The sequence below is a fragment of the Cervus elaphus genome, chromosome 2 (genome assembly GCF_910594005.1).
Source record: "Cervus elaphus chromosome 2, mCerEla1.1, whole genome shotgun sequence".
NCBI lineage: Eukaryota > Metazoa > Chordata > Mammalia > Artiodactyla > Cervidae > Cervus > Cervus elaphus.
The window spans coordinates 41,921,736-41,938,121 of NC_057816.1; the positions used below are offsets into that span (position 1 = coordinate 41,921,736).

General features: G+C 44.9%; 1 protein-coding gene across 1 annotated transcript in view; it reads right to left on the minus strand.

Annotated features, from left to right (window-relative positions):
• Nucleotides 1–15,955, minus strand: part of RAB38 (RAB38, member RAS oncogene family) — a 60,742-nt gene extending 44,787 nt beyond the window's left edge. The window contains exon 1 of the mRNA XM_043876408.1: nt 15,432–15,955. Coding sequence (XP_043732343.1) covers nt 15,432–15,633 — 202 coding nt within the window. The 5' untranslated portion in view covers nt 15,634–15,955. The remainder of the gene's footprint in view (nt 1–15,431) is intronic.
• Nucleotides 15,956–16,386: the final 431 nt, after the last annotated feature.

The window sequence follows — 16,386 nt, forward strand, 5'->3', positions numbered from 1 at the left end:
TCTGTGCTCCATTATTTCACCCCTCTCCCCACCCCACCTCTGGCGGCCACTATTCTTTTTACTGTCTCCATAGTGTTGCCTTTCTCAGAATGTGATGGAGTTGGAATCACATACTGTACGGCCTTTTCAAATTGGCTTCTTTCACTTAGTAGTATACATTCCGGTTCCCTCCATGTCTTCTCATGGCTTCATAGCTCACTTCTTTTTAGTGCTGAATCACATTCCATTATCCGGATGTATCAGTTGAACCATTCACCTGTGTGTGCGTTCAGTCGCATCTGACTCTTCTGTGACCCTGTGGACTGTAGCCCACCAGGCTCCTCTGTCCATGGGATTTACCAGGCAAGAACACTGGAGTGAGTTGCCATTTCCTTCTCCAGGGGATCTTCCTGACTCAGAGATCGAACCCGAGTCTCCTGCGTTGGCTGGCAGATTCTTTACAGCTCAGCCACTGGGGGGGCCCCGACCATTCACCTTCAGAAGGACATCTCTGTGGCTCCCACCTTTTGGCAGTTAGGAATACAGCTGCTATAAACATCTGTGTGTAGTTTTTGTGTGGACATAATTTTTCAACTCCTTTGGGTAAATACCAAGGAGCACAATTGCTGGATTATATGGTTAGCATATATTTAGTTTTGTAAGTAACTGCCAATCTGTCTTCCATAGCCAAGCACTCAATCTTAACGTTAAAAAAAAAAAAAAAAAAGGTGGCTAAGATACTATTCCTTTCACATTGTTAGATAAAACTGCCTTAAATTTATATGTATCTATATCCATTTTATTCAAATAATTATAACAAACTATTTGGAATTCAATGAAATTTATATAATTTTATTTTAAAGTAAATCATTGCTATTGATCCACTTTTTTTAAGTCTCTTATACATGCTTACATAGGATCCCATGATTGTTTCTTTGCCTCAAAATACTCTTCAACACACAGCCTCATTTTTATACAACCATCGAGCTGTACGTGAAATTTTGCAGAGAAACAAAATGGGAGCCAGGATTCAGGGGAATTTTTATGCCCATTTCCTAGGGAAACAGGGAACAGAAGCATGAGTGGTCCAGAAGTGAGAACCAGTTTTTTCAGAGATGACCTTAGGAAAGATGAACATGTGATTGCCAGGCAGAGAAAAGAGTCCATTTACTTTCCCCCTTGGGCTCCTGTGGGATTTTTAAGGTTGCACAGCTTGATCTACAAGTCAAAGGCTAATCCTCAGACCACGGCCTGGGTCCTGCCCCAAACTATGCCTTGCTGGGCTCACTAAGTTCTGCCTCTTCCTTTCATTCACCATTCCACGGCCTTCCCATCCTCACTGGAACATACACCATCTCTGACTCTCTGCCTAACTAAATCCTACCTGTTCTTCAAGGTTGTACCAAACCCTACCTCCTTGGAGCTTTTTCTGACTACTTGGCCCCAGGCTCAGCTCTTTCCTCCGCAATATCAGACAGCGCTGACAATGCACCACTGGCTTGCCCGTCCAATCAGGCGTGCCGCAAACTCTGCAGACTGTGTCCCCAGTTACACTGTAGTCTCCTCAAGCCCGCTGTAGAATTCCTCTAATACTGATCCCTACTGATGCTTTAGAATCATGGTGCTGGGGAAGACTCCTGAGAGTCCCTTGGACAGCAAGGACATCAAACCAGTCAATCTTAAAGGAAATCAACCCTTAATATTAATTGGAAGAACTGAGGCTGAAGCTGAAACTCCAATACTTTGGCCACCTGATGTGACAAGCTAACTTACTGGAAAAGACTCTGATGCTGGGAAAGATTGAGGGCAGGAGGAGAAGCGGATGACAGAGGATGAGATGGTTGGATGGCATCACTGGCTCAATGGACATGAGTTTGAGCAAACTCTGGGAGATGGTGAAGGCCATGCAAGCCTGGCACGCTGCAGTCCATGGGGTTGCAGAGTTGGACATGGCAACTTAACAACAACCATCTCTCCCTCGCACGTGTACTCTGAGAAACTCTTGGTCTGTGCTCACAATGGACTTGCGAAACAGAATGGAGTTGGTAACACAAGTATTCTTTACACAATAAAGTAAGGATTAATAATGATTTCTTATTTGAGAGAGGGAGCCCCATCAGAGAGAGGAGTGGGCTGAATAAAGCAAGATCTCTAATCCAATTCATTGACTTTCCATGACTACTAAACTCCTGCTCACTCTCAAAATCCACTCTGAAAAAAAATCTGTCCCCAGTTCAGAACCGCCTCTCCACAGTTTCTTTAAAGATGCTTTTATAAATAACTCACAAGGGACCCTGGACTCTAAGGGTTTCACTCTTAAATAATTCACAGATTCCTTCCTAGGTAAAATTCCCAAATGTGTGCCAAGGTGCTCTGGGGGGCCTCAGTGAACTCACAGGGGTGCAACTGGAAAATTTTAAATTTCAAGGCAAGCAGTGGTGCTCAAGATCAATCAGACACCTCAGGAACTACTAGATAGAGGCAGTTCACAATTTCAACATTAGATTGTGCTACATTCCCTTTGATGTGCTCATATCTTTTTGAAGCGGGCATTTTTGCAGTTTGTGTGATAAAAAGCAAGATCATGTGAAAATCAATAAGAAGCAGGAAATAAGGGTGGTGGTGACCACTCTGACTCAGTTTTGAGATGCTCTTCTATGGCCCAAAGCAACACATGTCCCTATGGTAAATAATTATAGCTACTAAAAATGAAACAAAAATCATTTTCTTTTCACTGTGTCCTCCATTTTTCCCAAAGGACTATTATATTATTAGGCTATAATACTTATTAAATTGTTTGGTGCTAATTACTTAACAAACTATAGTCAATATCTTATAAGTTTAATGGAAAATAATTTATAAAATAACATATGTGTATATGTATAATTGAGTCACTTTACTATGCACCTGAAACCTTGTAAGTCAACTAGACTTCAATAAAATATATATTACAAAAATAATAAAAAATAAAAATTGATGAATATATATAAAAAATCTTTTAAAAAAAACAGAGCTTTTAAGTATTTCTGTTGGCCTAAAAACATCATGAAAAAATTATTTGTACTTTGATACTAAAGGTTCTATGAGCTGAGGAGTTTGAGAAACTCTGTTGTAGCTTCTTAAGTCTAGTCTAGAGGATTCTTTTATTAAGTTTAAAATGCACAGACACACACACACACCCTTCTACCACCATCAAGACTTAATTTTTGTTCCAATACCATCAAGCATCAGTTACTCTTATCTTTATTTTTCAAACTAGAGTCTATGTCCCTTAAGCACTGTGGTTTTCCTGTCTAAATATAGCATATTTAGATATTTCTTATTAAGTCAAACCGACCCCATGATCTAAGCAATGATGTATGCAAAGAATTCAGCTCATTCAATTCTTAGCTCTATCCAAAGTAGAAAGGTTAAAAATATTCCTTTAAAATAAATACTATGCATTTTCAAAATGCAACTTAATCCTTGATATGTGAAAACTATCACACTGTCATATTACCTCACAGGAAATAGTAGAGCAGAGCAGTTAGAAAATAGCTGCTGCTTCGTAACCAGGAAAATCTCAGTTCATATCCCAACACTACCTTTTACCTTCTACGTACCTTTTGAAGACTTTTGTGTGTTTTTCTGTTTTTTAGCCCTTGTAAGCCTAGATCTCTATGATTAGGTTAGTGACAGAACCTATAAGATCAGTTCCTTGTGAGCAGTAAATAAAATACTGCATAAAAAATGCACAGCACCATGCCTGACACCCAATAAATGGTGGTATTAATAATACCTTATATTACAAGGGGAAAACAGTCCTGTCAACAAGTAATTTAAATCATTTGTTGTCAAACTTCACCCTATAAATTAGGTTGAAATGTGTTTGAATCCCTCACACAATAGATAATTTCTTGATCTCCAATAGGCGGAGGTAGTATACAAGAAGCTAAGTTGTCCATTGTCCTTCCTGAGAGAGCACATTTACACAAGGCTGATGAGGAAGAAAGATTAAATAATGAATCAGGATAATACAAGACTACAAAACATAATAGTTCAGAGCAAAAAGTAATAATCCCGATTTCTCCCAGACATTTGAAATGATTGACTATCCTCTTCCTGAACTCGCTTGCCTTGGCATCCAAAACCTGCTTCTGCTTTATTCTCCTCCACGGTACTTTCTCTTTCTCCACATCTTGGCTAACTCCACAGTGATTTCATTAAATCATGAGACAAATCATTGCAGCAAGCTCTTCTGAAAACCAGAATGGATATCTGGAGAGGTACAATAGAACTCTAATAAGTTGCTAAAAAGAGACAAGACAGGAGGGAGTGGAGCTGTGTTGATTCAAGGAAGGACGAATGACCACTGGAAGGAGAATTAGGGAAGTGTTTGCACAGGTCCCTTTCAGGCGGGTGTTAAATATCAGATAGGGTTTGGGTATGTGGAGATAAAGGGAAGGGCACATGAATTAGTAAGAAGAACAGGAGGAGAGGTACGGAGGCGATAAATACGGAGTGTGATAAGGAAGAGGAAGGAGTCCATAAACATATTGAGCCTATAATGGAGCACTGGGGAAATTAAATCAGGCATGTCTTTCGAATCCAAACTGTGGGTGCGTTTGGTTTATCTCAACGCCATACCACCATCTTCTCTTCTTTATCTCTTTATTGTGAACTCTCAAAGCTGAGCACCTACTAAATTCATTTATTCATGTGCCCCAGGACTAAGACAACGCCAAAACATCCGGTGTTTAAAAAGAATTTTTTAATTCCTCACATCTCATCCCTAATAAACCAGAGAAGCCATCATTCTTGTTCCAGTTCTACCTCTGGCTAGCTCTCTGAGCCTGAGAAATCAATAGCAACCCCCTTTCAGAGCACAGCTTCCTCAACTGTAAAATGCAGGATTTGTTTTGACGACCCACAGGTGTTAACTCTGTGAAAATTACCTTTATTACTTCATCTAATCTATCCAAAAATCATAAAGGGAAAATACAGCTTTGTCATTTGACCTCCAAATAAATGACGTTTCACTTTGAGTCAGGAAGGTTTTGTTGAATGAAGAAGCACAGTTCTTAGGAAAGCTCTTTAAGGTCTCTCCCTAGTTTTTATGGTGAAAAATAAAGTGGAATGCCACCTTAAGAAAAATGATTGCTGTACTTATCAATTCTAGAAGGCAAGCATTTTTCTGTTAGTGTTCAGAAAATTAAAGTCTTTGAAGCATGAAAAACTTTTGTTTGTAAACAAAAAGTTTCTTTTGTTTATTGAAGAAATGTTTAGAGCAATGATGAAATAGTGACTGAAACTTTTTATTGAATAAAACTCACTAAACACAGACTAGAACCAAGCTCTAGGGTTACAATTGGGAAGAAAAAGCATCTCAATGCAGTGTTAGAGGACTTCTAATCTGGGGTAAGCATGGGATATTATGGGAGCAGATAAACAGTATTTTCCTCAGTCACCTGGACTCAAAAGAGACTTCCTGAAGGAAGTGAGACGGGTGAATGACAAGAGGCCTATAGGAGCTCTTTAAGAAAAGAAAGGGGAAAGTGTAGTTAGCCAGAGATGACTGTACGGGCCACAGTATAAGGGGAACGGTGGTTGAGCTGAAGCCACAGTAAGATATCCAGAATGGTCAAGAATCACAGGGACAGGAGATGGGACTAGGATGGGTAACAGTGACCAGATCAAGAAAGGCCTTGAACTTCATGCGAAAATGCTTAGTCTCTCGTTCGGAAAGTGATGAGGACCCACTGAAGGATGCCACACTGGAGAACCCCTCACTGGAGCCAGAAACCGGGTTAAGAAGCTTCACCTCGTGGACTGCAAGCTGATGGGTGGGAAAGCTGGAGGAAGGCATGAGCTTTAGTGCAACGCTGCAGTGGTTCAGACGAGTTGTGAGGAAGACATGGCTACTGAAAGGAGGGGTAAGAGAGAGCTATTTTCTAAGACAGAAAAGATAGGACAGGATTAATACCTGAGAATAGAGAACTAAAGGGAGCGGGGAATGGTGAAGTTTAAACCCTGAGGTATTTTCAGAGAGTAATTTAAGATCATATAACTGCTCAAGCAAGCTCTCAAACAACTGGAAAAAGTTAGTGGAATTCAATAATTTGGACTTCCAGGCTAGAGTCTCAGACTTGACCTTGTCAAGTTGATGGAGACTACTCTAGTATCCCCACCTAGAAGATGAGGATCTTCCCTTCACAGAATAAACCTATTTCCACCCAAGGAGCAGTAGGGCCACCATATCCATCTGGGAAGGTCCATCCCAGAATCAAAGAGAATGCAATGTTAAAAAGATTATCAATGGGTTGAAAGCTTTGCAGGGTTTTCCAAAGTTAATTCTCAAGAAGAGGGAGCAACCAAGTCTAAACATACCACAAGACAACTCTCCTCAAAATTTTTCAGTTGAGCAATGACTGTAGTATCAACCCCACTGGACATTTAACACCAAACCCACTTTTACTGAGCACCTACAGCATACCAGGCACATGTTCTACCTACCCTTGGCCCAGGCTCCTCACCTATAAAACTGGAAATGAAATTACCTATTTGCCAGAATCATGGTTCTGTTTAAACTGCAAAGATTTACTCTGATAAATTGATAAATGTACAGAATGATCACTCTTAACCACTGGCAGAGCAAATGCACCCTTTCATAATTTGTCTGCTGTTGCCTCTCACCACCTCCCTCCTACCCACAGCCCTCTCCTCCAACCATGGCAATGGCAGGGGCCATGATTTGACTTTCTTTAGCACCTGACATTTCTCCTTCAGAGACTTATCAGAACAGTCAGTAACCATCTCCATGATTATATTTAAATAACTTTATGTCCCCTGTGGAATATCAGATTCCATACCAATGCCTATTTCATTCCCTCCTAAAAACCCTGTGCTTATCAAATGAATGAACAAATTTTCCCAGGCAGGATCTTATACTTCTCAAATTCTCATATTGTAAAATGACTTTTAAAGTAAACACATTAAAATAAAACAAAATACTTAAGTATCATTTTGACCCTCACAGAGGGTAATTGTGTTCTGACAAGTCCACAGTGAGACAGATCCCGGGTTTCCTTTTGATCAGGTCAGGCCTCAAGGACTCCACTCACTTCTGACCCCATTAACTTCTCCCTCAACAGCTCTAAATTTAGAATCTGTCCTCTTTCTAGTCATCATCTTTCCAATCATCTCATCCCAAGGACTTTAGTTCCTTTCACCATGATGTTTATAATCTGCAGGCAATGAAGACCCACAAAGCGATATTCTGGGAAGATAAACTTGACCTTAGTCCACACAAGAGCCGGAGGAGGGGGAGGCTAGAACTAGCCAGGCGGTTATAATAGCAGGACAGGCAGTAACAGCGCTGGCCCCGGAGAGACATAATCACCATCTGACCTGGAGAGGGAGAGCATGTAAAGCTCAGAAGAGAAGGAGAAAAGATGGCAGGGGCCTCAGGTCTTAGTGACTGAGTGAAAAGCAGTATAGTTCAGTACACTAAGAAGATCAGTATGTGGAGAGATATATCTGGCTAAGATTTACAAAGACATCATTTACTACTTTCATTAAGAGGGATGACATCTATATTCTTTGCTGTTGTATTGTTTTTTCTTTTATACTTTCCATATTTGCTACACTGAGCATATATTACTTTATTACTAGAGAAAACAAGCCATCTTGCCTTTTTATGCAACTTGGCTATGACATATTGATCTTGCAATATATATGAGATATCATAAAGGCAATGTCCAGTAGGAAGATGAAACTGTAGGTCTGAAGCTCATGAGAAGGCAAGGTTATAAGCACAGTTTGGGAGTCATCAGCACAGAGTTTAAAGCCACAGGAATGCATGAGTTCCTCAGGAGACAGAATTAAAAAGGGCCAGAGGATGAACTTTTGTCTCAAGGTGTGTGGCCTTGAAGTCCCTCCCAGGGAGTCACTGGTGCTTGGAAAGAGCTCAGGAAATCACCCTCGCCAGAGGCTTTGTTTAGTCTGATCAGGCTTAATCTCAGAGCAAGGAAGGAAGTGGCGAGGACAGGACCCCTTCTGTATCACCAGAGAATGGAGTCATGTTTACCAACACAATTTACCCACCATTACAGTGTATTTGCTTTCACGCTATTGTGCCCACTAAACCATGAACTTGTTAAGGTCTTGTTCAAGTCTTTATTCTTGTTTCCCCACCCAGCACAGTGCCTAACACACACACGTGTGTGTGTGTGCATGTGTGTGTGTATTATTCTGACTCTTTTTGACCCCATGTGCTAGAGCCCGCCAGGCTCCTCTGTCCATGGGATTCTCCAGGCAAGAATACTGGAGTGGCTTGCCATGCCCTCCTCCAGGGGGTCTTCCTGACCCAGGGATGGAACTCGGATCTCCTGCATTGCAGGCAGATTCTTCACTGTCTGTGCCACCAGGGAAGCACCAGGCATTTAGTAGACACGTTCGCAGAAGAAATCAAACACACACATAGGAGCTGCTCCCCACATTCCCTCCTCTCAAGCATTTTAGCTCTCCTCAGTCAGGCTGCTCTGTGCCCACTGTCAGAACCAGTCCTCTAAAGCCTAGATTAGAGAACGTGTCCCACAGGCCTAACGCCCATGTGTCTGTGATGCCCAGAGAGTCTGACGACCTCCTTGTAAGAAGCCCTGAGGTGTGTTCCCCACCCAGCCCTCACCTCATGTCGAAAGTTCACTGTTCTGTTCAATGTACATATTATTTACTTGTAAGCACATACCACGTGAACCCACATGGTATTTAGAAACTCTGTAATTAGCCAGGCTAGAAACAAGACAATAATTGCCCACTAGAACATGGCCCAGACTTGCCATGCATTTTTATTTTTTTGCCTGACACGGTGGTTGCCAAATTTAGCACTCTCTACGTTTTCAGATCCATCGCATTAATATTTAAGACACTTCATCTAAAACTTCCTGGAGAATTTGTCTTTTAGAAAGAGATATACAAGGGCTTCCCTGGTGGCTCAGTAGTAAAGAATCCACTTGCCAATGTAGGAGCCATGGGTTCAATCCCTGATCCGGGAAGATCCCACATGCCGCAGGACCACTAGGCCCGGGGGCCACAGCTATCGAGGCTGAGCTCCAGGCCCCGGGGCCACAACCACTAAAGCCCTCTGCCCTGGAACCTGGCCCCCCAAGAGAGGCCACCACGGTGGCCCATGCCCCGCAAGCAGAGCGTAGCCTCTGCTCACCACAGCTAGTGAAGAGCCTGCACAGCAGCCAATAAATAATTTAAAAAAAAAAGATATTGAAGAGAAAGTGAAGTCACTCAGTCGCGTCTAACTCTTTGTGACCCCATAGACTGTAGCCCACCAGGCTCCTCTGTCCATGGGATTCTCCAGGCAAGAATAGTGGAGTGGGTTGCCATTTCCTTCTCCAGGAGATCTTCCCAGCCCAGGAATTGAACCCAGATCTTCCCAACCCAGGGATTGAACCGGGATTTCCCGCATTGCCAGCAGACGCTTTACCGTCTGAGCCACCAGGGAAGTCTCAGTTGAAGTCTCTATTGAAGAGAGGTCAAGTCCCAAACCCTTCCCTCAGTTGAATTTTACAATGTGGAAGCACTTTGCAGACACTGAAATGAGAGGGCACGGTGACCCAGACGACTCTGAGGGCTACCGGGGCTCTGGGCTCTGGCCTCTAGACCGGGGCTACCTCCCACTGCTCCTCTGCCTGTCGGACAATTTGTGTCCTCCAGGGCTCCGTCACATGGCTTAGGTGGACAGATATGCCCTGCGGGGAAATATTTTTCCTACGTGTTGGATTTTAACTATTTAGGGGAATGTATTACTTAGGAGAGTCTTGCCTTGAAACTTTCACATGGGAGAGAAGGATTCTCTACATCACCTGCCAACCTTATTTTCTACTGTATTTGTTAAATCTGGAATAGAGTTTTCCGATGACCCACAGATCTGGTCATTTTTCTCAAATATATGCATCAAAGATGGAGTTAAACAGACCTGCTGTTCCTGCTCTCCTCTGCTACATGAGAGCTCTTGTGATCTTGGGTGTCTGACTCTTGATCTAATATAAAATAGGTTTGATACCACCTGCTCTGTCTATACCCTCCTGCTGAGAACAAGCAGGAAAATGTATGTGAAAGAAGTTTGCAATAACAGTTAAAAAAACGAGAGTAATAGCTAACATTCAGGCACAGCTTTATACGAATTAACCCATCTCATTCTTTTAATTCTAAGATGCAAGGTTTGCCGTTGTCCCCAAGTTTTAGACAGGAAACCAAGGCACAGAAATTAAGTAACTTGCACAAGTCACAAAGCTAGTAAGTAAAGTTGGAATAAGCTGTTACATACTAACTGGGCATGTTAATACTGGAGTGGGTTGCCATGCCCTCCTCCAAGAAATCTTCCCAACCCAGGGATCAAACCCAGGTCTCACACTTTGCAGGTGGATTCTTCACCATCTGAGCCACCAAGAAAGCCCATGAATACTGGAGTAGGTAGCCTATGCCTGCTCCGGGGGATCTTCCTGACTCAGGAATTGAACCAGGGTCTCCTGCATTGCAGGCAGATTCTTTACCAGCTGAGCTACCAGGGAAGCAGCTGGGCACAGTGAGACCATATCAGAGCTGAAAGAACAAGAGACGCTGCATGCAGGAGACATCACAGGAAAACAATTGTCATTTTAAACATGGGGACTGAGATCCAGCAAGGTTTCATGATTTGCCCAATGTCAAGTATTACAGTTTTAGAATATCTATAATTTATATTTACTAGACTACATCTGAAGTATTATATTTCTGAATTGCAGGAAGTAGAGCAAAACTATTAGGAACCTAGGTGCTAGATTCAATGACCAAGTTTTAAGTTCCAGCACTACCACTTAACCAGCTATTTTACTGGGAAATTAAAAATGACGGATGCACAGATAATTGTAAGAATAAGTGTCTAAAAGATGTTAGCTACTATTACTATCACTGTCCTAAGTCCAGTACCTGGTTCCCAAAGCACAGCAAGACTTGTAGACAAAATTGTGTTGTTCTCGTTGAAAGTGCTAATGGAGTCATCAAAGTGATCAATACAATACCTCAGATGTGTTCTAACAAATATATCATTAATTATGGACTGTAAATTATGGATATTCTAAAGGTGTAATTCTTGACATTGGGCAAATCGTGAAGCTTTGCTGGATCTCAGCTGCTCGTCTTTCCACTGGCAATTGTTTGCTTTTCCTGTGATACCACATGTTCACACGATGGTGCCTCTTGCAGCCTCTATCTGCTCTAACACGGTCTCTCTGTGCCCACTCAGTACCGAGCAGCTTATTCCCACTTTGCTTACTAGCTTTGAGACTTGTGCAAGTTACTTAATGGAATAGTCAAAGCATCAGGTTTTGGAGAGGAGTAGCAAAGGAGAGTCTCAAGGGTGAATGTTTTCTTTTTTTTGATTATAAAATGAGAACACCCTGTAACTAAGAATCAAATTTTCAGAAATAGATTTTCTTTCATTTTTTGAAACTAGTGCTTTTGTAACTGGGTGGAAATTCTGACTCTGAGTGTGTGTGTGTTTATTAATTTGTACTTATTTATTTATTTATGACTGTGGTCTTTGTTCCCGCTTGGGCTTCCCTCTAGCTTTCATGAGCGAGGGCTTCTCACTATGGCGTCTTCTCTTGTTGCAGAGCCTGGGCTCCAGGGAGTGTGGGCTTCAGTATCTGGGGCACGAGGCCTCAGCAGCTGTGGCTCCGGGCTCCAGAGCACAGGCTCAGTCGTCCAGCACACAGGCTTGAGCTCCACCACATGTGGGATCTTCTCAGATCAGGGATCGAATCCATGTCTCGGGAGGATTGCAGGCTGATTCTTTACCACTGAGCCATAAGGGAAGCCCAGAAATAGATTTCTGTTCCATTTCTTTCCATTCTCTGCACTGTGGTACCATCCAAAAACATATTAGCAATACAGGAAAGAAGGCAAGGATAATCTATCTACTAAATAAGCCATGCCCTTAAAGAGGAATTGGGTATAACCCCAGTGGGTCAACTGTGCACCAGGCCCTCACAGGACTATGGTTATAAAGAGCATGGCTTGATTCTAAATCAAACAGATCTGAGTCAAATTCAGCTCTTCCACTTATTAGCTAGGTGGCCTTGGGCAAAATTACTTAATTTCCCTGACTCTATCAAGAGTTTCCAAACCCAGAGCTAACTCAGATGCTCTTCTATGGTGGAATCACTGGGATTCAGAGTCCTCTATGGGGTTTGTGGGATTCATCTCAGTGATTTCAAGGTCTACTTCGCAAATTCCTAAAAGGTACTTTCTGCAGTCTTTTTCAGAAGCAGACTGGCCAGTCTAAGTGACCACAAGACAAAGATCACGGGAATTAGTTGAACAAATAGGACCCGACTTGGCCCTGAACCAAATGGATATTAAAAGTCTAATTGAGCAAAAGATTCCTTTGATAGCAGATTCCTCTGATATCCTGTCAGGACAGGGCATGTTTCCTCTATCTCATCAACACCTGTAGCAAGCTCAAAGTGAGTATCACTACCCGTGCCTATAAGACACACGCCAGAAGTGAGCAGCAAGGAGACAGCATTCCCCACGGTTGGACCGACAGGCAGATCTAAAGACGCTCTAAGATACACTTAGCTGATGGGGTCTGACTGGGCCGCTGCGGCTGGGTTCCATACGCACTCACTCTTCACAGGACTAGCTATGGAGCTTGAAACATGTCCATTCTACACTCCAATCATCCTCCCCCACAAGGGCCCAGCTCCCCCCCAACCAGCTTTGCCTGCTGCTCAACTTCAAAGCCGGCTTCCTGGGTAGCTCAGTTGGTTAAAGAGTCTGCCTGCAATGTACGGGGCCCCAGTTTGATCATTGGGTCAGGAAAATCCCATGCAGAAGGAAATGGCTACCTACTCCAGTATTCTTGCCTGGTCCCATGGACAGATGAGCCTGCTGGGCTGTGGTCCGTGGCATTGCAAAGAGTCGGACACGACTGAGTGACTAAACCACTACCACCAAGAACTTCAAACCCAGCCCACAGGGCTCTTTGGGCTGGAGGCTGACAATGACAGGTTAGCATTAAACATCAAAGCTCTGGGAAAAATAAACTTCCCTACAGAGATGGTGCACACCACCATATCTACAGAACTGACTTTCCGAGGCTCCTTGCATTTCTTATATACACAGACTTCTGTGACTATAGCCTCCATGGCAACTTCAGAACTGAAGGAGGTATTTCTAAGCTTGGGAATGGAATTGCTCAAGACAGCATGTTGTAATATGGATAAAGCTGGGAAATGGTGCTGGGTGTTTTAGAACAGGTTATATTCGTTCATCAGGAATTATCATTTAATAAGATCTAATTAGCACATTTATATCATGTCCTTCTTGCCTAGCATTTACATGTATTCAAAAAACAAAAAGTAGCTACTATAGCAACAATTCCTGCAGTTCTCCTAGGGAGTAAGTACTAATGGGTTCAGTCAGCATTTGTTGGTTTTCATCTCGTTTTCTCCTTTGTTGGGAGACAGCATTCTATTTACAGATAAGGAACGGAGACTAGGAAGTTAGGAAACTTACTTAAAATTGCTCAAGACATACGGGGTGAAACAAGGATTCAGATGGAAGCATTTGGACTGGAATTTAGGCTCTTCATCTCTATACCCTAGCATACTCAGGACACTGAGACTCACAGACATTATGTAACACGTCTGAGGTCATATCCTTATTTGCTTTTCACATTAAAAATTAAATTACAGCTACACCCCTGTTCAAAGAGTAAGCTAATTCTAAACCTGGGTCCTAGAGATGTCAATGCAACACCAGAGCTCATGGACACTGAACGCAGCAGAGCAAAGTGCCCAGACTCAGATGATTTTCTAGGTATAGAGCCCAATCAGATGGCGGCCAATGGCATCTTCTGGTCTCTGTTAATCCCTGAGCTACCAGAGCAGTTAACAAGGACACTGAAGGCATGAAGCTGTTCACCTGCGAAGACTTTTATCATCAGGCCTGACAGCTCCTGATTAAAGAGGCACTGGAATCCCCAGAATGAGAAATGCCCTTCACAAAACTTCCCACATGTGTTGTCGCTTCAAGCCATGATAAAGCTTCCAGTCAAAAGCACCTGCTAAAATGAACCTATTTTCTGAAAGAGAAGTGGCTGGTTTGGGTCCAGCACTTGTAAAGGTTCCTAGTGCCACAGACTATGAAATAGACCGAGGTGAAGTGCTTTGATTGTTTGAAGGGGTTCACAAGGAATCCCTGGGGCCTGAAAATTTCTGAGCAGGAGGGTCCCCAAGTTGTCACGGTCTGACTGCTTGCCAACTTAACGGGGAAGTGGCTGAGCTGAAGGGGCTTGTGGGGAGCAAGTTGGTGAGCAGCAAGCCGGATCCGCAGTGAGGGGTTGGACACGCCACAGTCTGGGTCCAGGGACTCTTTGCACCTCCACCTTAGACTAACGCCCCAACTCCTGGTACAAACCCTGGGAATCAAATTCTGATTTCAAACATTGTAAGAGGCTCCTCGTTTCCCAGACCTCTCAGTGAAAACTTTAGGAACAGATCAAGAACTCTGTGGCGAATGTCATAGAAAGGGGCTGCCCTGGTGCCTCACACGGTAAGAAATCCGCCCGCAATACAAGAGACCTGCCTTCCATCCCTGTGTTGGGAAGATCCCCTGGAGAAGGGAATGGTTACCCGCCCCTATATTCTTGCCTGGAGAATTCCATGGACAGAAGAGCCTGGCGGGCTGGAGTCCATGGGGTCGCAAAGAATAGACCCTTAGACAAAAGTGACCCTAACAGGAATATATATACTCCATCTCCTTTTCATAGACGAGAGAGACAGAAGGACAAGCAGAAACAGTGAGAGATTCACCCGCAATGCAGACACAGAAAGGTCCTTGGCTTTCTCAAAGCAGAGAACCTCCAGCTTTCTTGACTGAATGGTAGAAAAGGGGGTGTCGAAAGTTGGAATAAAGGGAGCAGTTAGGAACAGGAATTGGGAAACGCCTCTAGTCCGGAACTCTCCAGGTTCCCGCTGTGAGCCGGTCTAGGGGCTTCCCCTCGGGGGTCCCGGCACCGGGCTGGGAAGGGCGGGACGCTTCGGGCGGCATCACCCGCAGGACTGCCGGTGCCCGGAAAGTGAGCTGGGGACCCAGAACCGAGTGCAATTCCGGAGGGTCTCCCTCTGGGTCCCGGGGAGGCCCGCGCTGAGCCCAGAGATCCCAGGGGAGGCTGTGGGAGGGAGAGAAAGCAGCCGCCGCAAAGCGCCAGGGAACGCACGTGAAGTTGCCGCGCGCTAGAAAGAAACTTTTTTTGTTTCTTCTGAAACGCAAGTTTGCAGTCCACCCCGAAAAGTCTCTCGCGGCGCAGCGCCGGGGAGGTAGACCCGGGTCTCCGCGGGGCCGCGAGCCGCTGCCCTGGCCCGGGAGATGGTCTGCGAGGTGCCCCCGCCCCAGTTCCCGGCCCCGGGGCTCACCGGCGATGTCCCAGAGCTGCAGGCGCACCACGGTCTCCGGGTCCCAGTGGAGCACCTTGAGCGCGAAGTCCACGCCGATGGTGGCCCGGTAGTGCGAGGAGAAGTTCTGGTGCACGTAGCGCTTGATGATGCTGGTCTTGCCCACGCCCAGGTCGCCGATCACCAGCAGCTTGTAGAGGTGCTCCTTGTGCGGGACCTGCATGGTGGCGGCCCGCCCGCCGCGCGGTGCCTGCTGCGGACCCGGGAAGCGCCGCCGGGGGCCGGGCCGGAGAGACTCCCGGAGCGCGAGTGCTGGCGCGAGGCGGCGGCGGGGCGGGACGCGGGCGAGGGCGGAACTCCTCCCCGGCCGCTGCAGAAACGCCCAGACGCGAGCCCCGCGGGCTGACCTCCCTGCCCACCCCGCCCGCGCGGCTCGGGGGGAGACCCGAGCGATTCCTGGGCCAGGGAGACTGGGGAGGCTTACGCGCAGATGCCCTTTTGCAGAGGTTATTCGTTACAGCCCCTGACAGTTTCCGAAGTACTTTCTCGCCTGTGATCTTGGCCACAAAAGCTGGAGGTGTGGGTTTCAGTTTTCAGGTTTGGCAAGTCAGAGTGTCTAAAAAGTTAAGTGAATTGCGGGGAGACGGTCGGTAACCGGTCTGGCTGAACACAGGACTCTTGAGGTCGTGGGCTGCGCCACGGCCCCGCAGGGTAGAGAGAGTTTGGAGGCGAGGCAACGAGTTTCAGTTTCAGGAGGCCCGCCAGCTGGGTTTGGGTCCGGCACTCCTGATTTTCCAGGTGAGTGACCTCACACTAGTCATCTGAGCTGCCCCAGCCTCTTCCTCCGTGACCTGGTAATGGTAATCCTTTGATGCACCAGCTTGGGAGTGTGAATGCTGAGCGCCTTCACACCTATTCAACTATTAATGGTCTGAAATGAAGTGAAAGTCGCTTAGTCGTGTCCAGCTCTGTGCAA